Genomic DNA, 26,900 nt, shown 5'->3' on the forward strand with positions numbered 1-26,900 from the left:
GAAAATAATGTGATATTCAAACAAATAATTATCTTAAAATACAAATATATATGGCATAACATTGGTGAATGAAGTTGTGGTGCTATTAGAGTCATATTTAATATTTTGTGTGACTTCCATGAGCTTGAAGGACTGCATCCATGCGGTTCAACAATGATTCATACAATTTATTAATGAAGTCATCAGGAATAGCAGAGAATGCAGTCTTACATGCCTCCCAGAGGTCATCTAGATTCTTTGGTTTTGTCTTCCAAGCTTCCTCTTTCATCCTACCCCAAACATGCTCAATGATGTTCATGTCTGGTGACTGGGCTGGCCAGTCCTTGAGCACCTTGATCTTTTTTGCCTGGAGGAACTTTGTTGTAGAGATGAATGTATGAGATGGAGCACCATCCTGCTGCAGAATTTGACCCCTTTTATGATTTGGAATGTAAGAGGTAGCTAATACTTCTTGATATTTTAGGCTATTGATATTGCCTTCCACCTTGCAAATGTTTCGCACACTCCCATACTCAGTGTAACCCCAGACCATGATCTTTCCACCACCACATTTAACTGTTTTCTGGGTGTATTTTGGATCCATACGGGCTCCAGTAGGTCTCCTGCAGTATTTGTGGCGGCTGTGGTGTAATTCTACTGAAGATTCATCAGAGAAATCCACCTTCTGCCACTTTTCCAGCGTCCATCTCTTTAGCAGGCTGTGGGACTTTGCAAATGCCGCACGTTTTTTTATTTGCCTTTTGTTTAGTGCTGGCTTCTGGGCACTGATTCGTCCATGGAGGCCATTTTGAGACAGAATCCTACAAACTGTTCTAATTGACACGGGACTTGAGGTGACCAGGTCTGTTGGAGCTCTGCTGCAGTGGAAGAGGGGCTTGCTTTGGATTTTCTAACCAATAAACCTTCCTCCTGAGCAGTTGTCTTGCGGGGTCTGCTGGACTTGTCAAACATATCTCCAGTCGCTTCAAATCTTTTTTTAATTCTTTGTACTTGACGCTGAGACACATTAAAGGTGCCAGCCACCTCTGCAGTGGATCTGGTCTTCAGCCTCTTGATAATCAAGGCTTTGGTCGCAGGGTGGATTTTTGGCATGTTGTCAGAGCTCAAGTTGCAGTTCAAGTGAAGGTTGGGGGTGCGGGGTTTCTTTTTATACACACCCACTAATTAATTGATCATTTACTGAGCACTGGTGGGGATGTAAACTAGGATTGGGTGCATTATACGACCAGGCGACAAAACTTTTGTCTTGCCAAAATTTGACCATTCTGTGTTCATTAAATGATCAATATTTCAGCATTGATGCCAATTTATTTTCTTAACCTAAACCAAATTTGGGAGGGTTTCAGCTTTCAAAAGAGTAATTTATAAAACCAATGGATGAATTTAATGTCAGGTTATAAGCTTTTATTTACATAACATGGATAAGCGACATAACTTCTGTCAGGGAGTGTATATCATCGAATGGACAGTATTTTAAGGGGATTAATGTTTTCAAGATGTTATCTTTAATTAAAAAAATTAAATAAGTAATTCTCTTTTTTTTGGGAACCCCCTCGTATATATTATTGATATTAATAATTTTTATTTCTATAGCACCAACATATTGCAATTTACAATTTAGAAAGGACATGTGCAGACATTACAGAGTAACACATAATTAAACGTATACCAGTAGGAGTGAGACCCATGCTAGCAAGTTTACAATCTATGAGATTTCTTTCTTCCCAACCTAAAAAAAAAACATATTGTACTTTGAGAGATTAGACATTATCTGAGAAATTTTCAGGTAGGAAAATTCACTAATATAAACTTGTGGTATAATTTCCTAAACACTTAAGTAGAAGGTAAATAAATACATCTTCAAAATGAATGGTTTATTTGTATTTTATGTGTCAATAGTTTCTTTTGACCTTTGTTTATAACTAAAACACTAAGATTGTGTTGTGGTAGTGGTAATCTATTGATATTATTGGAACTCTGCTGCAATGCTGTGTTCCTTTAAGGGATTAATGTCTCTCCTTATGGAGAGTTCAGAGCTGGTGTAAGGAGACTTATAGGCCATACAGTTCTCCTCTAGGAAATTAAAAATTCAAATTCTCTTCAGAGAGGAAGTGGACTTGAACCATTGATGGTAGCAATTGTGAAAGTCAATATTGACTCTTTAACAAGCCTTGCCACACCATGTAGGATAAAAGCTAAACCAGAGACTTTATTTGCAGAAACGTATTACCTCTTAGGACATGTCAGGGATCTTTCATCCATCCAAATCTGACCTCTTAATTTTCACTGAGGAGGGGTAAACACCCCCAAACACGTGTCTTCTTCACATAGAGTGTCTGGTTTGGTTTTTATCCCAAGTTATATGGCAAGACTCATTAAAGTGTTCATATTCACTTTTAGGATTACTACTCCCAATAGGTGGAGCTAGAGTTCCAATCCTCTTTCTCTCTGCAGAGACAATTTGCTGTGTTCCTCTAGCCCAATAATCTGCACCTTTACTATTACATGTACATTAAATGGCTTATTAAATATGAAATACATTTGTAGCTGCTAGCTTAGCAGCAGTGTGAGCTTGAGTGCAATCCATTTCTCCATAACATTGATGTAAGTTTTCCCGCAGAACGAAAGATTTTAAATGAAAACATAATGAATAAACTGGAGGATCTGGCCTTACAAGTTACCCAATATCAAAATGAACAAAAGGAGAATCAAAAAGTAAGTGTTCAAAAGTAAGCTATTGTAATAACTGGAAGAAGCTGTATAATTATGCCCATGCTGTGAATTAATTTCATAGAGCTGGTATGCAGTTGAACTCAAGTAAATGATAATGGTAGTAGTAATTGGGGACCAGTCTGCATATGTATGGAATGTAAAATAGTGGAATTACATAGTATGAACCTGATGATGATGCTCATAATGACAATAGTAGCTTCTACATGGATATTTTTCCCAGAGAATCTTGACTTTAAATTATTAATCATTTGTAATTTATGACTTTATCTTTTTTGATAATTAGGCAATACAGGTATATATTGAAGAACTAAAAGAACATAATTCTCACCGAGACACAAGAGACTTCCAAGAGGATGAACAAGACACTGCAAAACAGAAAATCAATATGGTTGAGCAGCTGAAATTGCTGATACCCATTAGGAAAACAGAAAAAGAGAAGGATGGTGAGCGTACGCGCCTTGTTCAGTTAAGTGAACTGCCTCTTAGCGATGGTGAATGTCAGCATTGATTTTGCTGGCGGTTTGGAAGGAAAGTAGATTTGGAGTAAAAACTAGGAGCTAAGCACTTTGGCACTTCGCTATCTGTCAATAGCTGTGTTACATAACCTAACAAACACTGGTAAAATGCCTTGCTGACATGATTTACTGACCTAGAATCTGCAATAACTTATCAGCCAGCCTATGGAACATGGCAGAGCCCAAACTGCTGCGCATAAATGAATTTATTTCATTGGTGAAATTAAACAAATTGTGGATGAACTGAAAAAGCTCTTGGCAAGAAAGGGAACCAGTAGTTGCAGCACCATCTGATTCCATTATGTTATGTTACCCCTACGACTATGATGTGAATGGGAGATTAAGCCGCCATTGTTTGCATCCACAGCGGTGTTGCAGACCAGGAATTTTTTCACTTGTAAAGAAAAATTGCTGTTAGTAAATAACATAACAACCCAAATAAAATATGTTGATCTAACCCTGTCTACAAATACAGATAGACACTTCTTAATAGAAAAGGTTGCAGGCTGATAACATGAAGCTTAGCTGCTCTTTGATAGACTGATGTACTGTATTGCTATTGCCAGGTTATTCTGGCAGACTTACAGCTCTGGCAGTGCCAATCACAGCTACTTCATATTAAACCACCGAAGCATGAGTTTTTATATAATATATGCTGCTGCATAGACACACTCCGAAATGATGAATTTGTAGGGTATTTTAGGAAAATTGTGTTTTAACACTATACGCACACAGCTTTGATGGAATTAAGTGTCCAAAGTCATTTTGCTGCTGGAAGCAAGCCTCGGAGCTGTTTATTCTTTCATTAGATTGGAAAAGGCCCACATAAGAGCCAGATGGGCCATTTGTCTTGGCCTCTAAGAAAGGAATGTAACACAAAAGGGATTGATATACATTATATATATATTTCTAGAGGTATTAAGCGTATCTCATAAGTACAAATATCTATGTAAGGCAAAATAAAAATAAATGTTCTTAGATCTGTCAAAGAAGATTGATGCACTTCATCTGCTAAGTCTTCAAACAAATCCTGTCCTGATTAGAAACCTTAAGAACTAAGTGTCCAGTTGGCATAATTGCTTTGCTGTTTTAAAGATTAAGACCAGAGATTCCTTTTTACAGTGTGAGGAGTCATTGAAGGCGCCATTTCGAAAGGCACAGCAGAGATAGGCAGTAAATAAAGAAAGAATTGAAATGCATTTTTTTACTGCCTGATCTGCAGACAGCATGTTATAGACCAAGAGAAGGTGAGCAGATTAATATATAGTAACGTCCCAAAAAGTCAGTAAAACTATACTTCTATTTTATTCATTTCAATTCCTGTTGATGCTGGGGTTAGAAATTCAGTGGACAACATTATCAGTGATTAGTGTCAATTAGGGCAGGTGCAGACGGCCGTATATTCTCTTGTCCGAGAGAATCGGGCCGGTTACGCAAATGACACTCTGATCAAACTCTTTTTTTACTTTTTACTGTGTTCATTAGTCTTCTCACATCAAATACCCATATATTAAAAGATAACCTTTAATAGTTTCAAACTATTAAAGGTTATCTTTTAATATATGGGTATTTGATGTGAGAAGTATTTAGTCACCCATTAAGGCATTCTACTATTGTGATCTGTGTTCATTAGTCCCCTTAGGAGACTTGAAGCTGCAATCTTCCAATCACCTGGGCTATTCATAGCAGTGCTTTAGCTGTCTCGGTCCACGGGCCACATCCGGCCCTCTGACTGTTCTAGTTCATATCGCTGACCAAGACAGCCGAAGGGCTGAAACAGTGGCCCACGGACCGCACAGTGCCCTCCCGCCCGCTATCCATCTGCCACTCACAGTCACTGCTCTCTGGATGCAGACAGCAGTGAATACATTGGTGGAGCAAGGTGTTGCTGGCTCCATCTTCCACCAATCAGCGTGTGATCCAGCAGTTGCCATGATGTCATTTCATTGCGTCAGCTGTGCACTGCGGAGAGTCAGTGCATCGGAGAGAACAAAGGCAGAGTGCCTGGGAAACGGGAGCAAGGTGAGTATGTGTTATTGTTTTTTTTCATGTGTTTTGGATATTTCTATGTATATAGGGGGCTGTGTGGGGATCATACTGTATATAGGGGGGCTTATGCTGTATATAAGAGGCTAAGTGTGGCTCATGCTGTATATAAGGGGGCTATATGGGGCTCATGCTGTATATAAGAGGGTATGCGGGGCACATGTAGATAAGAGGCTATGTGGGGCTCATGCTGTATATAAGGGGGCTATGTGGGGCTCATGCTGTATATAAGAGGCTATGTGGGGCTCATGCTGTATATAAGGGGGCTATGTGGGGCTCATGCTGTATATAAGAGGATATGTGGCGCACATGCTGTATGTAAGAGGCTATGTGGGGCTCATGCTGTATATAAGAGGCTATGTGGGGCTCATGCTGTATATAAGGGGGCTATGTGGGGCTCATGCTGTATATAAAAGGATATGTGGGGCACATGCTGTATATAAGAGGGCATGTGGGGCACATGCTGTATATAAGAGGCTACAGTGCATTGTGAAAGTATTTGGCCACCTTGAACTTTTCTACCTTTTACCACATTTCTGGCTTCAAACATAAAGATATAAAATTCTAATTTTTTGGGGAAGAATCAACAACAAGGGGACATAATCGTGAAGTGGAACGAAATTTATTGGATATTTTAAACTTTTTTAACAAACTAAAAACTGAAAAGTGGGGCGTGCAATATTATTCGGCCCCTTTACTTTCAGTGCAGCAAACTCACTCCAGAAGTTCAGTGAGGATCTCTGAATGATCCAATGTTGTCCTAAATGACTGGTAATGATAAATAGAATACACCTGTGTGTAATCAAGTCTCCGTATAAATGCACCTGCTCTGTGATAGTCTCAGGGTTATGTTTCAAGTGCAGAGAGCATCATGAAGACCAAGGAACACACCAGGCAGGTCCGAGATACTGTTGTGAAGTTTAAAGCTGGATTTGGATACAAAAACATTTCAAGGAGCACTGTGCAAGCAATCATATTGAAATGGAAGGAGTATCAGACCACTGCAAATCTACCAAGACCCGGCCGTCCCTCTAAACTTTCATCTCGAACAAGGAGAAGACTGATCAGAGATGCAGCCGAAAGGCCCATGATCACTCTGGATGAACTGCGGAGATCTATAGCTGAGGTGGGAGACTCTATCCATAGGACAACAATCAGTCGTACACTGCACAAATATGACCTTTATGGAAGAGTGGCAAGAAGAAAGCCATTTCTCAAAGATATCCATAAAAAGTCTCATTTGAAGTTTGCCACAAGCCACTTGGGAGAAACACCAAACATATGGAATAAGGTGCTCTGGTCAGATGAAACCAAAATCTAACTTTTTGGCCACGATGCAAAACGCTATGTTTGGCGGAAAAGCAACACAGCTCATCACCCTCAAAACACCATCCCCACTGTCAAACATGGTGGTGGCAGCATCATGGTTTGGGCCTACTTTTCTTCAGCAGGGACAGGGAAGATGGTTATGTGGCACCCCTGAGGGTTCAGTCGCCACAGAGGTACTGCACCTCACCCAGAGGTGTGGTGTCTCCCTTCTCTCAGGTAAGATGGCAGTACTGCACAGAACCCCAAAACACCTGCATCCAGGGAGTAGGCTCCGTTCTACAGAAAGGATCCCAGGGGGTACGGCGCATGCAGGATGGCACCTGTACGCCCCACATCTGTCAGAAGACAGAGGGATTGCTGCGGCATTCTAATCCCCCAGGAGGGTCAAGTAGGTCCCGGATCTGATGTACAGGAAGGACTTCAGAGCACCCGAGCGGGATTGAGAGTGGGCGGCGCAGAGCAGGAGGGAGAAGGACCAGAGTTAAGACGGTCAAAGTAGGAACACGAGAAAGTGGGTTTCTGCCCGGTATTCCAGAATCGCCTGAGGAAGGATTGAACCCCTGACCGGTGAACGCAGCGCGACGAGAGAGGCCTTTACCTGTAAAGTGCACCTGTGAAGTGTCTAAAGAACTGTGAGTAAAATCTTGGATGACTGCACTGCACTGCCTCTGTCCATTCCTTCATCGGCGCCATTGTTCCCCCTGCACTACAACGCCCAGCGCAACCACAACCTGCATCGTTTTCACTGCCCTGAGGCCTGCTCCACCTGTGGGAAGCCGTTCCATCTCAAGCTGCCCTAACAGCTGCCTCAGAGGACTGTCGCTGTGCTGGTGATCCTCACCAGACACCACAGGTGGCGTCACGACAAATCCCCTAAAAATAACCCCCTTTTAACTGACCGCCCTGGGTCATGGACCGGGCCAGCCACCATGATATTCCCCTATACCGGCAACCAGAGGCCCGGCTGCTGAGTACCCCACGGCCCTGGGGGTGAGTCAGTTAAAATTGATGGGAAGATGTATGGAGCCAAATACAGGACCATTGTGGAAGAAAACCTGTTGGAGTCTGCAAAAGACCTGAGACTGGGACGGAGATTTATCTTCCAACAAGACAATGATCCCAAACATAAAGCAAAATCTACAATAGAATGGTTCAAAAATAAACGTATCCAGGTGTTACAATGGCCAAGTCAAAAGTCCAGACCTGAATCCAATCGAGAATCTGTGAAAAGAGCTGAAAACTGCTGTTCACAAACGCCCTCCATCCAACCTCAATGAGCTCGAGCTGTTTTGCAAGGAAGAATGGGCAAGAATTTCAGCCTCTCGATGTGCAAAACTGATAGATACATACTCCAAGCGACTTGCAGCTGTAATCGCAGCAAAAGGTGGCGCTACAAAGTATTAACTCAAGGGGGCCGATTAATATTGCATGCCCCACTTTTCAGTTTTTAATTTGTTTAAAATATCCAATAAATTTTGTTCCACTTCACAATTGTGTCCCACTTGTTGTTGATTCTTCCCAAAAACATAGAATTTTATATCTTTATGTTTGAAGCCAGAAATGTGGCAAAAGGTAGAAAAGTTTGTGGGGGCACATGCTTCATATAGGCGGGCCACACTTTGCCCATATCTGCACTATTTGAATGTGTATCCAGTGTTATATACATCAGATATGCTGACATTACTGGAATATATACTGTACAGTATGTCACATTTAAATCTAGAAACTAAGCAGAAACTTAACCTAAATCTATACTTAGAATCAAGTTTGTGAATCTGCTTGTTTCTGTATGTAATTGTTGAGGATTTTTTTCGACACTTTTTAAGTTATAAAACAAATACTTTAAATTAAATGGAAAGTGATATTCTAAATATGAATTGTATGAGACGTATATACAGTGAAGTCTCCGGCAGCATCTTTTCCTTCTGTAGCAGCTGCTTTGGCTGTTCTTATTTGGCTTTCACGAGACATCAGGAGATTAGTTTTAGCCCCATTACCAGGATTAATCTAAACTTGGCAGTGGAGAAGTAAATATCTCTTGATCTTGCTGCTACCATAATTAATATTATACAGTATGTTTGACCTCTGTATACTTCTCTTTGTGCAGTATGAGACATATGTATAAAAGTATACAATTTATCTCATACTATTCCATCCTTAACAGCAAATAAGGCAGAAAGGCTTTGTTAGAATGCATGCTGCAAACCATAAGTATTTATTACTCATATCTGTATAATATGACCCGGAATACAATGTTGATCTTACTGTAAAATCATATAATATTACAATACATGTGTACATTCTGTAGACTTGTATGTGCAGCGAGTAGTTTTGTACTGTCTTCTAGCATAAGCAGCGTGCGGCCTTATGCTAAGCATGACTTAAACCAGTGATTAACAGATTGTCCAGTGGATTCTTCAGGATTTGCCTGTAGTTTCAGAAAATGTTTGGCTCTTGTGGCAGATAAAAGATCAAAGATGTCAGTGTTCACACTGTACAATGTACAAGACATGTGTCTGGGCACAGGGCAGTGACACCATGACGTTATTTATTTTTTCAGCATTTACTTTGTTTTTCCTTCTCGTGATTAGTGGATATTAACCTTTCACTTTAGAACACTATGATAGATATTAGCCAGACTTTGTTAGCGTTGGTGACAATATTTTCAGGGAATTAGTTTTATGCAAATCAGCATTTACAATTTTTTTTTACTTGTATCCCTATGGCTTTTATATGGCAACAACGTATCCCTCATCTTTGTACACTGATGTACCTGTCCCCAATGAACTTGTAGTCTTATTTCCCACATGCACAGTTAATCTACTGTTTCAATTAAAATTCTTCAACTTCCATTCAAAATTAGCAAAATTTACAAACTTTCTGCTACTTTCAATAAAACAATCAACAAAATCACTCTAAATAGCTCAGTACAACCTTTATAACAATATAACACAAATGCATTTTAAAGACTACAGTAGTCACAGAATTATTCTACCGCTTCGCGACAAGTGTCTTTAGTAATTAGTAGAGTTCCTTTTGGCTGTTATGACCTGCTGCAAAAGTTATGCATATCTAGATACCAGCTTCTGGAGACGTTCCTGAGTAATCTTAGCTCATTCCTCATGGGCAATGGCCTCCCGCTTACTAATATTCTTAAGTTTGTTAAGTTGCAACTGCATTCTTCAAATCTCATCAAAGATTTTCTAAGGGGTTCAAGTCAGGAGACAGTAATAGACACTCCAGATTCTTCGAGGACGTTTTCTGAAATCAAGCCTTGGAGGGCTTTGAAGCTTGGTTGGAATCATTGTCCTGTTTGAAGGTCCAATGATGATGATTCTTGATTGAATAAATCTTGCCCTCCTCACACTATAGGTTTCCAATGCCAGAGGAAGTTAAGCAGCTCTCGAGCATCACTGAGCCACCGCCACCATAGGCAGGGTGTTCTACTCGTATAAATACATTTGCACGATGCAGAAATTACTTCATAGTAACTCTGCCTTCTTATATCACAATTCACAGACACATAATATAACTTACAACAATGGCATTTAATGTGATATTAGTATTGCATATTCTCCTAAAGGGCCTTTGTGTGTAGCACATGTTCATTCGAATCCCACTTTGGGATTCAGAGTGTATGCACACAGTTCACTCGTAATTTCAATTGAAGGGGTTTGCCGAAGTTTTGCAAAAATTACCAAGGAATGGAAGATCTTTTGTTGTATATATTGACTTACCTGTAGACCTTTATAGGCAAAAATATACCAGAATGGTTTTCTATTGGCTTACATTTGTCTAGGAAACATTAGGATCATGTAGACACTATTGCATTTAAAAGTATAGTCTAGGTGTGAGTTTAGCCTAAGACGTCGTTTTACCAACCATAAACTTTGGGTTTTCCAAGCAAAAACAGTATTTCCTAAATTAGATATTAAGTGCAACTTTTATATCCTGCAACTAATATAGTTCTACTAGACCAAGTGCCTGGATTCTCTGGTAGCCAATTCATTCTGGGCCCCAGTAGCTTGACTTCCTGATTTATGTGTCTTTCCTGGATCAGGGAAGGCCCATGAAGAGGGCTGCAAGGATGGAGGTGTCTTGGAATGCAGTGGAAATTGTTGGATACACAGGCGCCCCAATTGAAATTAGATGGAGCATGCTGTCTAGATGTAATTTTAACAGCCTGTTTTCACAGGCCAACCTGGATTCACATAGAACAATCAGTAATAGATCATTTAGTGCACATAGACTGCTATTGTTGTCAGCAGCGTGAGTCCTTTTTTACACAGGATTATGTGCTGCTAAGAAAGATTATTTTTTATGTAGCACAATTTTTTCACTCGATGAAGATATCCAAGGGGTAAGATTTCTCTTTGCGGAGAGTGACATGTTAAGCATGTCAAGGTGAGGAGACTTTTAATCCGCAATACTCCTATGGGAAATATGCAAATTGTCTCTTCTGAGAAGAAGAGACCTACAACTCTAGTGCCACCTATAAGAAGTAGTAATCCTAAAAATCAGTATGGACCCTTTAACGGGCCTTGTCATATGATAATAGCCAAAACCAAAATCTCAATTTGCAGACACTGTGTTTCGAGGGAACTGCCCCTTGTCAGTGCAAAGTGTGAGATATGGTTTGGCTGGGTGAGAGGCATCTAAGGGATAACATTTCTCCTTGTGGAGAGTGACATGTTAAGCATGTCAAGGTGAGGAGAATTTTAAGCCGCAATGCTCCTCTGGGAAATATGCAAATTGTCTCTTCAGAGAGGAAGAGAACTAGAACTCGAAACGTTACCCCTTGGATATCGGTCAGACACCACTCACCCAGCCAAGCTATATCTCACACTTTGCACTGACGAGGGGCTGCACCCCGAAACACAGTGTCTGCAAATTGAGAGTTTGGTTTTGGCTATTATCCTAAGTCATGTGACAAGGCTCGTCAAAGGGTCGATATGGACTTATAGGATTGCTACTTCCTATAGGTGGCGCTACAGTTCTAGTTCTCTTCCTCTCTGAAGAGACAATTTTCACTCGATAAGCAAATGTTTTGCTTGTTCGTCAGGTGATTGTCAGCCTATTTAAGGTCGCCATACATATTAGATGGCTATCTGTTGAATAATGGTTTGGCCGGTTCTCCCATTTACAGGAGCGATTATTTTGATGAGCACTCCTGTGCCCTCTATCAGAAAGCTGACATGCCAGATTAGTATTCACCCCAACAATAAATTGCTCAGGGCAAACCATACATTAAAATGTTGGCCGAACCCGTCGACAAAGTCTAATGTGTATGGGGGGCTTAATATTGCATGAATATTGTGAACATCTTAAAGGTGTTTTCTGAGAGTGAGATAGAATGGCAATCCTGATTTTATTCAAACTGCAGCTCGTCCTAATCATGTGTCAGTACGGGTTGCAGACTGAAGACATACAGCCCCCGAAACCTGTGTGTCAACTGACAAGAGCTGTATTACACATACCTTAGTCGGCGGCCAGGAGCAGACCTGTGATCTGTAAAGAAATATATCTCTTCCTCATTGAGCACAAACGGGGTTATCTCCAGCTTCATTCTCCTCAATGTTTATTTGTTTTCCAGTTCGGAGAAGTCAGTCTCTGTGCAATGCTATAAAGCTGTCAGACTGACGGAGGAGGATGAAGCTGGAGATCTCCTCACCGAGCATAATGTGGGTTAAAACATATTTCTTCACATATGTCAGCCATGCTTCCAGATGCTGACAGGGTATGTGTAGCGTCGGCGTCCCTGCCTCCTGCTAGGCAGGGACGCTGTTCCCCTCACCTCTCCACTCCGTGCCCGGCGTCCTCCTCCCGCTCTGCTGGCAGCGCGCGCTGCTTCCCGGTCACTGTGCTTAGGGCGCGCGCACTCCCCCTCTCTTAAAGGGGCTGCGCGCGCCGTCCTAAGGAGTCCCCGGCCAATGGCCGGAGGACCTCACCATATATAAGGCACCTCCTCCAAAATGGAGGTGCCCGAGCAATGTTGTTGCAAAGCCTTCACTCTGCTTCAGCCCTCGGGTCCCGTTACCAGTTACCTGCCAGTCACCTGCCAGATTCATGCTTGATACCTGCCTGATATCCGTTTACCTGCTTGCAAGCCTGCGGTCCGACGGTCTGCCTTCCGACACCTGTCAGTCTGTCTATGGACAAGCCTGCCCGCTCACCTGGGAGTGCTCATCTGCTACCTGCCTGCTAGCCTACCTGGAGGCTCCGCTGTCACTTGCCGTGACCACCTGCCTGTCCAGAGACTCTTGCCTGCTCACCTGGGAGCGCTCACCTGCTACCTGCCTGCTAGCCTACCTGGAGGCTCCGCTGTCACTTGCCGTGACCACCTGCCTGTCCAGAGACTCTTGCCTGCTCACCTGGGAGCGCTCACCTGCTACCTGTCTGCTAGCCTACCTGGAGGCTCTGCCGTCTCACTTGCCGTGACCACCTGCCTGTCCAAAGACTCTCGCCCGCTCACCTGGGAGCGCTCACCAGCCACCTGCCTGCTGTCCTTCTACTCAGAGACTGTCCCTGTCACTTGCCGTGAGTACCCGTCCTTCTACTCAGAGACTGTCCCTGGCACTTGCCGTGACTACCTGCCCTTCTACCCAGAGACTGTCCCTGTCACTTGCCGTGACTACCTGCCCGTCTTCCCCGGGAGCCACCCGCTTCCTTACAAGGACCGCCCCCTTGTATAGTTGCTCAGAGGTTCCGCCTCCCAGACCCGTTACAGTTTGCTCGGGCCATGGAACCCGGTGGCACCCAAGCTCCCTCGCTCTCGGACCTATGTCATGAACTGTCCCGTCAGAGGTCCCAACAGGAGTCCATCCTGAGTCATCTGCGGAATGTCAACTCTCGCCTGGACACTCTGACTGCTCCACCAGCAACCACCGCTAGTGTCATGACTCGCAGCGCCGCTGCCCACCAATACCATGGCATCCTGCCCCGGACCCCGGCTTTCTGCACCTCCTCGCTTCGGAGGCGACCCCGCTCAAGCTCGGGGCTTCATAAACCAGTGCACCCTGCACTTTGAACTCCTGTCCCACCAGTTTATCTCTGACCGGGCCAAAGTAGCCTTCATCATGTCCCATCTCACGGGGGAGGCACTGGCTTGGCTAAATCCTCTATGGGAGAGAGGAGACCCCCTGGTGTCTAACCTGCCAGCCTTTCTCACGGCTTTCCGGAAAGTCTTTGACGAACCCAGACGGAAGACCTCATCCGCATCATCTCTGCTACGCCTCCATCAAGGAAATCTCACCGTGGGCCAATATGCCATACGGTTCCGTACCCTTGCTTCGGAGCTGGCCTGGGATAACGACGCCCTGGTGTCTGTCTTTTGGGAGGGTCTGTCCGGCCGTATTAAAGATGAACTCGCCGATCGGGACATACCTACCACTCTCGACGACTTAATAACTCTTGCCACCCGGATTGACATCCGGTTCCAGGAACGTGCCAAAGAGGTCACCCGTGAGAGGAGGTTTCCACGTCTAGCCCCTACCTTTCAGAAACCTGTTACTTCTCCCGCTACTCCCCAGGCGCACTCACCCGAGCCTATGCAGGTCGACCAGACCAAGATGGTCAAAACCCGTCAAGAGTTACGCCGTGCCGAGGGGAGCTGCTTCTACTGTGGCACTAAGGAGCACCGGATCCGTTCCTGCCTGGAGAGGTCGGGAAACGCCTGTGTCTAGGATCGCTCAGAGAGGTCGTCCTAGACAAGAGTAAACCCTCTCCATCTCTGTTGCTGTCGGTCTCTATCATCTGCGGGGAGAACCGTTATTTTGAATTAGCCCAACTTGACTCTGGAGCTGCCGGAAATCTCATTTCTCAGTCTCTGGTAGAGAAATACCGCATTCCCACCAAACCTCTAGCTGTACCCTTATCTGTCGCTGCCGTGGATGGGGGCCTCTTACCACATCCCATCCAACTCATCACCGAATCCATAACCCTGCAGGTGGGAATGCTGCACTCTGAGAGCATCTTCTTTCATGTTCTGCCTGGACTCTCTCACGCCCTCTTACTAGGCCTACCTTGGCTTCAGAGACATGCACCCGTGCTTGATTGGCAGACCTGAGAAGTCCTTCGCTGGGGACAGGACTGCCATAAGACTTGTTTAGTTCCCGTCCATCCTGTCCGTCCTTCTCCTACTCCAGCCAATCTACCTGGTCTTCCGGCTCCTTATTGGTCGTATGCGGACGTCTTTAATAAAAAGGAGGCAGAGACATTACCCCCTCATAGACCATACGACTGCCCAATCGACCTGATGCCCGGCGCTACTCCTCCCCGTGGGCGCATTTACCCTTTGTCCGCTGCTGAGACCCGATCCATGTCAGAATATATTGAGGAGAATCTGGCCCGGGGGTTCATCCGGAAATCTACTTCCCCGGCGGGAGCAGGCTTCTTCTTCGTCAAAAAGAAGGACGGCTCACTCCGTCCCTGTATAGACTATAGAGGCCTTAACCAGATCACGGTGAAGAATAAATACCCCCTTCCGCTCATTCCGGAATTATTTGACCGTCTGAGGGGGGCTAGAATCTTCACCAAGCTTCACCTCCGTGGGGCGTATAACCTGGTCCGTATCCGTCAGGGGGATGAATGGAAGACGGCATTCAAAACCCGGGACGGCCACTATGAATACCTGGTAATGCCCTTCGGTCTCTGTAACGCTCCTGCCGTCTTTCAAGAGTTGGTCAATGACATCTTCCGGGACCTTCTCTACTCCTGCGTAGTGGTGTACCTGGACGACATCTTGGTCTTCTCTCCGGATCTCCCCACACACCGGAGGGATGTTCGTCAGGTTCTGCTCAGGCTCAGGCAGAACCACCTCTACGCTAAATATGAGAAGTGCCTCTTTGAGCAGACCTCGCTTCCGTTTTTGGGCTACATAATTTCTCAGACCGGCCTACGAATGGATCCTGAGAAACTGTCTGCCATCGAGAAGTGGCCTCGACCAGAGGGGTTGAAGGCTATTCAGCGGTTCCTGGGCTTCGCCAACTACTACCGCCTCTTCATACTGCACTTCTCTTCCCGGACTGCCCCTGTCTCTGCGCTCACCCGTAAGGGCACTAATCCCAGAGAATGGTCGCCCGAAGCAGAGGAAGCCTTTCTTTCCTTAAAACAGGCTTTCTCTTCCGCCCCGGTGCTGCATCGCCCGGACGGCAACAAGCAATTCTTCCTGGAAGTTGACGCCTCCTCCTCTGGAGCCGGAGCGGTACTTATCCAAAAATCGTCTTCCGGGAGAATGGTAACTTGCGGCTTCTTCTCCAAACTCTTCTCCTCTTCCGAGCGCAACTATTCTATAGGAGACCGAGAGTTATTGGCCATTAAGCTGGCATTGGAGGAGTGGCGTTACCTGCTCGAGGGGGCTCTTCACCCGGTAATAATTTACACGGACCACAAGAACTTGGCTTACCTCCAGAGTGCCCAGAGACTTAACCCGCACCAAGCCCGGTGGTCCTTGTTTTTTGCTCGCTTTGATTTTGTTCTTCATTTTCGCCCGGCTGACAAAAACATCAAAGCTGATGCCTTGTCCCGATCCTTCCTGGTGTCTGATCTTGAGGAGGAACCTAAACACATCATCGATCCCGCCAGAGTAATGCAGGTGGCCCCCGTGAGTCTAAATCGTCTCCCTCCCGGTAAGACGTTCGTAACGGTACCTGATCGGGAGAAGATCCTACACTGGGGTCATTCGTCTAAGCTTGCTGGCCACGCCGGTCAGAAAAAGACCCTCCAGCTTATCACCCGGCACTACTGGTGGCCTACCCTGCACAAGGACGTAATAGACTTTGTTTCTGCCTGTGTGTCCTGCGCCCGCAACAAGGTTCCGAGACACCTGCCAGCCGGTCGCCTCCTTCCTCTTCCAGTACCTGCTGCCCCCTGGCAGCATATAGCTATGGACTTCATAACAGATCTCCCTGTCTCTGCCGGTTGTACGGTCATTTGGGTGGTCGCTGACCGCTTTTCCAAAATGGCTCATTTCATTCCCCTGCCAGGCCTCCCGTCTGCACCCGAGCTGGCTAAAGACTTTATCCGCCACATCTTCAGTCTCCATGGCCTGCCCCTCCACATCTTGTCGGATCGTGGGGTCCAGTTCACCTCACGCTTCTGGAGAGCCACATGCAAGCTGCTAGACGTCACCCTGGACTTCTCCTCCGCATACCACCCACAGTCCAATGGTCAAGTGGAGCGGATCAATCAGATCCCGACCAGTTACCTCCAGCACTTCGTTAATGCCCACCATTCAGACTGGGTGGATCTCCTGCCATGGGCCGAATTCTCTTACAATAATCACGAGAGCGAATCTTCCTCCAAATCCCCGTTTTTTGTAGTCTTCGGTCAGCATCCTCGGATCCCATTTCCCGTCTCCACCTCGGTGGACAATCCGGCTGCGGAATCTCTCGTTAGCAAATTTTCCTCCATTTGGGAGAGTACCCGATCCGCACTCCTTCAGTCGTCCGAGCGGATGAAAAAACACGCTGACAAAAAACGCCTGGATCCTCCACAATTCCGTCCTGGAGATAAAGTCTGGCTCTCGTCCAAGTATGTCCGGCTCAAGATTCCTTCCTACAAGTTAGGGCCTCGGTTCATCGGCCCACTGGAAGTTATCAAACAAATCAACCCAGTGGCCTATAAATTGAAACTCCCGGCCAACTTGCGGATCCCTAACTCCTTCCATGTATCTCTCCTCAAACCCGTGGTACTTAACTCTTTTTCCAAGTCTACAGGTACGCCTCCTGCTCCGGTTTCCGCTGAAAACGAGTTTGAGGTAGAGAACATTCTGGCCACCAAAAGGGTAAGAGGAAAAACCTTTTTTCTGGTAGATTGGAAGGGGTTTGGTCCTGAGGAGAGAACTTGGGAGCCCCGGGAGAACATCCATGCCCCTCTCATCCTTGATAAATTTCTGTCTGGCCTAAAAAAGGGGGGGCCTAAAGGGGGGGGTACTGTAGCGTCGGCGTCCCTGCCTCCTGCTAGGCAGGGACGCTGTTCCCCTCACCTCTCCACTCCGTGCCCGGCGTCCTCCTCCCGCTTTTTCCAGCAGCGCGCGCTGCTTCCCGGCCACTGTGCTTAGGGTACGCGCGCTCCCCCTCTCTTAAAGGGGCCGCGCGCGCCGTCCTAAGGAGTCCCCGGCCAATGGCCGGAGGACCTCACCATATATAAGACACCTCCTCCAAAATGGAGGTGCCCGAGCAATGTTGTTGCGAAGCCTTCACTCTGCTTCAGCCCTCAGGTCCCGTTACCAGTTACCTGCCAGTCACCTGCCAGATTCCTGCTTGATACCTGCCTGATATCCGTTTACCTGCTTGCAAGCCTGCGGTCCGACGGTCTGCCTTCCGACACCTGTCAGTCTGTCTATGGACCAGCCTGCCCGCTCACCTGGGAGCGCTCATCTGCTACCTGCCTGCTAGCCTACCTGGAGGCTCCGCTGTCACTTGCCGTGACCACCTGCCTGTCCAGAGACTCTTGCCTGCTCACCTGGGAGCGCTCACCTGCTACCTACCTGCTAGCCTACCTGGAGGCTCCGCTATCACTTGCCGTGACCACCTGCCTGTCCAGAGACTCTTGCCTGCTCACCTGGGAGCGCTCACCTGCTACCTGTCTGCTAGCCTACCTGGAGGCTCTGCCGTCACTTGCCGTGACCACCTGCCTGTCCAGAGACTCTTGCCTGCTCACCTGGGAGCGCTCACCTGCTACCTGTCTGCTAGCCTACCTGGAGGCTCTGCCGTCACTTGCCGTGACCACCTGCCTGTCCAAAGACTCTCGCCCGCTCACCTGGGAGCGCTCACCAGCCACCTGCCTGCTGTCCTTCTACTCAGAGACTGTCCCTGTCACTTGCCGTGAGTACCCGTCCTTCTACTCAGAGACTGTCCCTGTCATTTGCCTTGACTACCTGCCCTTCTACCCAGAGACTGTCCCTGTCACTTGCCGTGACTACCTGCCCGTCTTCCCCGGGAGCCACCCGCTTCCTTACAAGGACCGCCCCCTTGTATAGTTGCTCAGAGGTTCCGCCTCCCAGACCCGTTACAGTATGTGTGATACAACTCATGTCAGTTGACACACATCTTGTGATGTATACATCTTCAGTCAGGGACTCCATTTTATCTCATTCTTGGAGAATCCCCCTTAAGATTTCTGTATTTCTTTCAGTGAAAATTATTTGAAAGTATTTGTGGAAAGTTTAAATTTGCAGAAAATTGTATATCATGCTTACTTGTGGTTTATAATGCTAGGAAAATGCTTCAATGGTTGTTTAGCAGAACATTGCTGTAGTTATTGTTACTGTTTTTACAACGAGAAGTACGTGTCCTCCCGCAGAACAGTAGAAAATGCCACGTTCATCATCTAGCAGTAGAAATAACTGCTGTTCGTTTTCACTGATGAGATCACTCATCCAATCACTTACTTGTGCTAATCATATAGAGGATTAAGTAGAAAAACTGAAACCTTACAAATTATTCTGCCTTAGATATCTACTCATTGAACAGAAATGAGGCACTGCTGCATTGAAAGCATGTACAATAAAGGGAATCTCAGTAGGATCAACCCTCCTAAGCCATTTATATGGGCATGTACTGTAGGTCATAAGCAAGCTGAATAACATGATACCTTCTATATCTGTGATCTGATGTTTAATCTAGCATAAACCACATTTTTCTTATATGTAAATGAGCTGTTAAGATCTATGGGACGAACAAACATTTCCCTGAGAATCTTCCCCCAGAGCTTATTTTAACTGAAAGGGGGCGTTACCAGTCTGAGACATGTAGATCAGGAGAGCAGACTGTCAGTCATTACATGTCTCAGACTGGTAACGCCCCCTTTCAGTTAAAATAAGCTCTGGGGGAAGATTCTCAGGGAAATGTTTGTTCGTCCCATAGATCTTAACAGCTCATTTACATATAAGAAAAATGTGGTTTATGCTAGATTAAACATCAGATCACAGATATAGAAGGTATCATGTTATTCAGCTTGCTATGACCTACAGTACATGCCCATATAAATGGCTTAGGAGGGTTGATCCTACTGAGATTCCCTTTATTGTACATGCTTTCAATGCAGCAGTGCCTCATTTCTATCAGATTTTCAGGGTTTTAAACTAACTTGAACGTTTTCCACTTATGAATAATCTTTCCCACTGTAAAATGATGGACTCAAAATTATGATGAAATAGCCTTATAACCCTTCTCAGATTGATAGGTAGTAGCAATTGCTTGAATAAGATCATTGCTGATATATTTTCTCCTTGGCATTGTTTTAACACTTGTCTGAATGCTCTAGACCAGCAAACTACCAAGACTTGTTTTTTACACCACATTCACACATTTAGTATTTGATCAGTATTTTACATCAGTATGTAGGAGGCAAAAACCAGGAGTGGAACAATCAGATGAAAAGTATAATAGAAACACGTCACCACTTCTGTATTCATCACCCACTCCTGGTTTTGGCTTACAAATACTGAGGTAAAATACTGACCAAATACTGAACGTGTGAACGTAGCCTAAGGCTGTGTGCCCACGATGCGTTTTTTAAGCTTAAAAAACGCATGGTAGAAGGTCTGCCATGGTCCCCAATGATAATCCGCATGGGCTGTGCACATGTTGCAGAAATTTCCGCTGCGGATTATCATTGCGGAAAAAAACGCAGCATTATTTTGCGGAAGCGCTATGTTTTCACCGCCATTGACTTGCATTAGAACGCATGTATTCCGCTTCACTAGATAAGCACATGCGGAATACATGCGTTCAATGTGCGGATGGTACCCAGGTCTAGAGGAGAGGAGACTCTCATCCCGCCCCGGGTACCATAAAAAACTGTAAAAAAAAGAATAAAATAAAAAATAAATATTATACTTACCTTCTGATGGCCCGCGGTGCGCTCGTCCTCTCATGCCGGCAGATCGCGATGGACTGGAGGACCTGCGCTGACGTCATAGTCATGTGACGGGTCACGCGACGCTGAAGTCGGCAGGTCCTTCAGTGTACCGCGATCTGCTGGCCGCCAGGACGGAGGGAAGCCAGACACCGGGGGCCATCGGAAGTTAAGTATAGATTTATTTTTTATTTTTTAACATTCTTTCGGTCACAGTATATAAATCCATGCCGGTTGCATGGATTTATATAGTGTGACCAAGTTGTCAAGCACTTTCCAAGTGATGCTAAAATCGCTTGGAAAGCGCTTGTCAACCCGCATGCAGAAATGGATGTGAAGAACGCGTCACATCCGCTTGTCCCTGGCTGGAAAAACGCATGTACAATCCGCATGTACAATCCGCATGTGTTTTTTTCTGCCAGGGAGATGCAGAAACGCTCAGGAAAAATCCGGAGCATTTCTGCATCGTGGGCACATAGCCTTATAGAGATGGTCACACATGCTGATGAACAAATAATCAAGGGCATTGATAAGCAGCACTTGGCTGCTACTTACCCTCCTATGGAAGCAGTAATCGTGTACTTATTTTTTCACACTTCTGCATTTTTGCCTTATTTTTGGAAAATAAATAATTAAATTATGTAATTTTTTATTGTTGTTGAGGTTCATCTAAGGTTGTTTTGATCTAATTTTAAGGCCTTCTAAGGACTAGATATTTTTTTTATTTTGCCCTGCTATGTAAAACCATAGAAATAAAAAAGAGTGTACTACTTTTTCTCATGATTGTATACCAAAGAAATCAGTGGAGATTCCACGTAAAGAGATAATTTCCATTTGCGATAGTTTGTAAAATGTTCTATATATTCAGTATCTATAAATAAAACTAGTTGTAAAGTACAATTAAGCCTCTGACCATTGATCATGTGTATTTTTTACTCCAAATAATTCCAGAAATACCAGTTCTGAGTACTGACCCGCTGCCTCTACCAGGAAAAAAGGTGCTTTCTATCTGCTCTCACAATGGATGGTATGAGGAAGGTATGGTGGTAATAGAGTTGAAAGAATACATGTGCTAAATGTCTATGTTAATAGCAACAAAACAATAAAAAGCAAAAACAGCAAAAAAACACACAAGTAGGTAGTTGAATATGCACTTTCATAAACCAATCAATTATTTTCTGTAATCCATTGTGTGGAAACATCCGTTTCTAGTGGGCGATAGCATAACATCAATGATTTTTTTAAAGTATGGTAGTTACTTTCAAGATGTCTGGAAAAACGTTGAACCCATTACTTTTTCTCACTTTAAGGGTTCGCTCTCACTTGCTTATCAATTGGACGAGTGCAATCTGATAAAAAAAATCATGCACATGTTATTCAATGAGGCAGTACAGATCAGCTTATTTTTTCTCAGCTATATTCGACATGAGCAAAAAAAATTACAGCATGCTGAGATTTCACTCCGAAATCGGTACAGTGCACGAAAAAAATCACATGCCATACAGACTGTCAGTATGGCATTCGATTTTAACAGATGCATTACAATTCTGTAACACAGGAAACTAAATGGTCCTGTAAAAGATTAATAGCTGCTGAGTATGAGTGTGAGTGAACCCTTAGGGTATCTGCACACGTTGAGTATTTTGTGTGCAGAAATTTCTGCACCATTTCTGCATCTTTTGGCAGAAAAGCGCAGCTGCAAAAACGCTGCGTTTTTGCCGTGTTTTTTGCCACCGTTTTTGCTTTGTTTTTTCTGTGCATTAAATGAGTGAAAAACGCACAGAGAATTGACATACTGCATATTATTTTCTGCACCAAATCTGCAAGTCAAAAATACTCAACATGTGTATGACACTTCAGGTTTCTCATTCACTTTGCTGGCATCAGGTTTTGCTTCAAGTTTTGTTAACAAATCCACACGGAAAAAAAAAGGGGCAGAAAAGCAACGTCTGCATATGACCTAAAACTTATAGACTGCCAAAACATCTGGATAAAGTTTTAACATTCAGATTGTCTCTCTGCCATATCAGTTATGGTTTGTGGTGGATGAACTAACTGTTTTATGTGAGAAATAGGATGTGTATAAATAAGTGTGTTCTTTTATTTTGATTTATTTTTTAGGATCCATTATCCATGATTGTGGAGATAGCACTTATTTTGTTGAGAAACCCTCTGGTGAAGTGGCAAGGATACATAGAGATGACCTGTTGACTGATACAGATGACTACAAGAAAGAGATTAAGGTAATGCATCTGAGCCAATGGAATGATAACCTAAGGATAAACTCACACAATTGTGGTGGACTATAAAAGCAAAAACGTGTGAAGCAGTCAGCTCTCCAGTAACAAAGAGTCCTCTTGTCCCAAAAGTGGACATAGTTCTGGGGGGGTGAACAGATAACTTGACGGACATTCAATGCAGGAGTGAATTCGAGGGTTGTACATCTAGCACCCGGGGTGAATGTTAAAATTACAAAACCTTTTTTAATACAAATTTAAATATACTGTTGTCAGTAGCCGCAAGGCCAACATGTTTCCAGCAATGCCACTGTTAGTCATGACATTGTAGTGAACTGATGAATTTCCCTACTTATGACTCTATGCATATAGATTTCAGCAGGTGAAAGATTACCGAAAAGGTGTCTGACTGACAAATGTTTGAAAGGGATATATCAGGATCCTAAAGCATCAACTATATTTAAGAGTAGTCATCCTTGTTATTCGAAAAAACTACAAGAAGCAAAATGAAAATAAACCCTGCTGTAAATAAATAAAAAGCAAGTGCATTTAAATAAAATAGGGTTCTTAGTAACACTGTTTTTGATCAAAAATAGTATGAAAGCTATCCCACCAGCGACAAGGTGAACCCGTCCGGGATAGAACCTACTTTGTCTAATATTACTTTTTTTTTTTGTTGTGTTTTTTTTTTGTGTTTTTATCCTTGTTATTCGGCAGATTGAAAAGGGTGACTCGGGTTGTCATTTTATAGAAAGTACTATGCATGAATCAGAATATGCTAAAATGAGCAAGATGCAAATTTACTTTTATATCTATTTTATGCACAAATGGTAAAAAATTAATTAACTTTACTAAGGTGAACATAAGTAACGTCATAAATAAAAAATACATTGACATCTTCATATTGTTTTACTATTGTATGAGTTTAGGAAACAGTGTTTGCATTTTTCAAAGTTGTGCCCCTTCTGTCCAATGATTATGGCTGGTGCTGCAGCTCTGCTACTTTCATTAAAATTAGGGCTGACAGCTTTTTGCTTAGAATGTGTATAGGCAGAAAGCTATCAATCACGGTGAGAGGTGGGGTTAGGTGGAGTCATCATTGAAAGGACTAGCAGAGCTGCAGCAGTGATTTTATCAAAACTGCAGCAAGAAGCCCAATAAGTGAACCAGTGTTATAATGAGGGTTTCTACCCCTATTTTATGCTGCTCTGATGGAACAGTAAAAACCTTGTGACTGATTCTCGTTAAAATTGATTGCTGTTTATTATACAGGGTGGGCCATTTATATGGATACACCTAAATGAAATGGGAATGGTTGGTGATATCAACTTCCTGTTTGTGGCACATTAGTATATAGGAGGGAGGAAACTTTTCCAGATGGGTGGTGACCATGGTGGCCATTTTGAAGTTGGCCATTTTGGATCCAACTTTATTTTTTTCAATGGGAAGAGGATCATGTGACACATCAAACTTATTGAGAATTTCATAAGAAAAACAATGGTGTGCTTGGTTTTAGCGTAACTTTATTCTTTCATGAGTTTTTTACAAGTTTATGACCACTTATAAAATGTGTTCAAAGTGCTGGCCATTGTGTTGGATTGTCAATGCAACCCTCTTCTCCCCTCTTGACACACTGATAGCAACACCGCAGAAGAAATGCTAGCACAGGCTCCCAGTATCCGTTGTTTCAGATGCTGCTGCACATCTCGTATCTTCACAGGATAGACAATTGCTTTCAGATGACCCCAAAGATAAAAGTCTAAGGGGGTCAGATCGGGAGACCTTGGTGGCCATTCAACTGGCCCAAGACGACCAATCCACTTTCCAGGAAACTGTTCATGTAGGAATGCTCGGACCTGACACCCTTAATGTGGTGGTGCACCATCTTGTTGGAAAAACTGAGGGAAAATAGCCATCTTCAGTTCATAAAGAGGGCAACATATCATCATGTAGCAATTTCAGGTATCCAGTGGCATTGAGGTTTCCATTGATGAAGAATGGCCCCACTATCTTTGTACCCCATATACCACACCATACCATCAAGATATTAGATGTGCAGCATCTGAAACAACAGATACTGGAAGCCTGTGCTAGCATTTCTTCTGCGGTGTTGCTATCAGTGTGTCAAGAGTGGGAGAAGAGGGTTGCATTGACAATCCAACACAGTGGACAGCACTTTGAACACATTTTATAAGTGGTCATAAACTTGTAAAAAACTCATGAAAGAATAAAGTTACGTTAAAACCAAGCACACCATTGTTTTTCTTATGAAATTCTCAATAAGTTTGATGTGTCACATGATCCTCCCTCTTCCCATTGAAAAAAATAAAGTTGGATCCAAAATGGCCGACTTCAAAATGGCCGCTATCGTCACCACCCATCTGGAAAAGTTTTCCCCCTCCCATATCCTTAAGTGCCACAAACAGGAAGTTGATATCACCAACCATTCCCATTTAATTTAGGTGTATCCATTTAAATGGCCCACCCTGTATATCCAATTAATACACCCATGTATTCAGTCAAATATATTTTGAAACCAGCAACAAGTGATTTAGAACGTGAGCTACAGGTCATTGCCCTTTTGATAAAGTTGTCCCATGACATTGGATCTGATACTGTAGAATTATAGAAAGCTTTATACTTTGCTGGGTAACTACAGGGAAACTACATTCAGTGGTAGGGGGATGATGGAGATAAAGCCAATTTTAGCTCAGGGATGTTGAAAATCTGTATTTGGTTTAGGATTAGAATCCATGAATCCGCATTTTAAATTGAGTTCAGTAAGAAGCTGAGGGCGTACGATGCACCTGTAGAGATACAATAACGCAGCGCTCAGCAGTGCACAAATTGCAGGTCACACGTTAGAGCAGAAGATGTATTTTATCAGGCCAGAACAATTTGCTTCTTTTTTTAGCAGCATATTACATCTTCCCTCAGTTCTTTATTGACTTCACGTAAAAACAATTTAGCGAGAGAACATTTTGTGTCACCTAATCATGTGTCTCGCTTCTGTCTATCTGAAGGAAAGTGACCCCGTGATTGGACCTCATCCACTTCATCCTGGGAGTTATTGTCCAGGAGTAGCATTACACTCTACTCCTGATCTCAAAGTGCCGGTAAGGAAAGCAGTGATACGTCTGAATGTCGCAGATGCTAGAAGTGTCTTTATGTCGTTATGGACGTCAGTCTGCTCATCAGTGTGATTGTATAGATGATGTTCACAATGTTCATTTTTGTCCTGTACTTTGTCCAGTATTTTTAGATTTGCTGTGCATATATAAACATATATTTAATTTAAAGATACAATGTCCTGTCAAGAATACTTCGCTGTTCTTTGTTTTCAGTTAAAAGGATGACTCAAAAAGGCAACGGGGGCTGTTCCACATAGGAAGAAAAGCTCCTGTCCTGGTGGACCATGCTCGTACATTTACCTATTCTTTCCAACTAAATGTCATGTAACATGAAAATTCTCTAGTAGTTGTCAGTAAAGGGGAAATCTGTATCTATCTGCTACTCCCAATCCCATGCATTGGACAGAAGTAAAGGGGTTGTCCATGATCTAGAAGGGTTAATGTTTTTCCTCTCTGTTCTACATCTTGTTTAGTATTAACTAGCCTTATAGTCAAGGTTTCATTCTTCATCTAATATTTTCTTATCTCATATGCAATGTTGTGAGTAGTGAAGAGCGAGTATGTTCTGTTAACTCTTTCGGCGAGTATTCTAGGCCGAGCTCCGAGTATTTACAGCTGCTCGGTGATATGTTTTAATCGCTCCCGTGTGCATGATTTGCGACTGTTTGACAGCTTTATTACATGTGAGGAATGCTTGTTTCTTAATCCAGTGTTTCTGCAAATACTGATTACACAAGATCTACAAGATGGATTTCTTCACCTCAGGTATCATATTAATCAGTGCAGCAGCTCCAATATGACATTGCCTGTAGTTTACATTGCAAAATCCTGCTGACAGGTTCCCTTTAAATATCCGTGGTCATAACCATGGATACCTAAGCTACTGCAATGCGCTACAAGGGGATAAGAGACATAGCGAATCTGAAGATCTATACTAAAATTCTAATTGGAGGTATTTGCTAATATTATTAATATTACACCTTCTACATATTGGGATAGGATCTTGGCGATGGGAATACCCCTTTAATTACTGAAGACAGAATTTACCC

General features: G+C 43.7%; 1 protein-coding gene across 3 annotated transcripts in view; it reads left to right on the forward strand.

Moving 5' to 3' along the window:
- The window catches only part of VWA3B (von Willebrand factor A domain containing 3B), a 267,553-nt gene that overhangs the window by 224,336 nt on the left and 16,317 nt on the right, over positions 1 to 26,900 (forward strand). For 2 of the 3 annotated variants that reach the window (XM_073664562.1, XM_073664563.1), the window contains exons 28-32: positions 2,621 to 2,715; positions 3,017 to 3,176; positions 21,435 to 21,521; positions 22,605 to 22,726; positions 25,744 to 25,836. In XM_073664562.1, the coding sequence (XP_073520663.1) occupies positions 2,621 to 2,715; positions 3,017 to 3,176; positions 21,435 to 21,521; positions 22,605 to 22,726; positions 25,744 to 25,836 (557 nt within the window). The remainder of the gene's footprint in view (positions 1 to 2,620; positions 2,716 to 3,016; positions 3,177 to 21,434; positions 21,522 to 22,604; positions 22,727 to 25,743; positions 25,837 to 26,900) is intronic. The other variant, XM_073664564.1, reaches the window with a different exon arrangement.

The sequence above is a fragment of the Phyllobates terribilis genome, unplaced genomic scaffold, assembly GCF_046119375.1.
Source record: "Phyllobates terribilis strain yellow unplaced genomic scaffold, ASM4611937v1 Scaffold_2__4_contigs__length_985480577, whole genome shotgun sequence".
NCBI classification, from domain to species: domain Eukaryota; kingdom Metazoa; phylum Chordata; class Amphibia; order Anura; family Dendrobatidae; genus Phyllobates; species Phyllobates terribilis.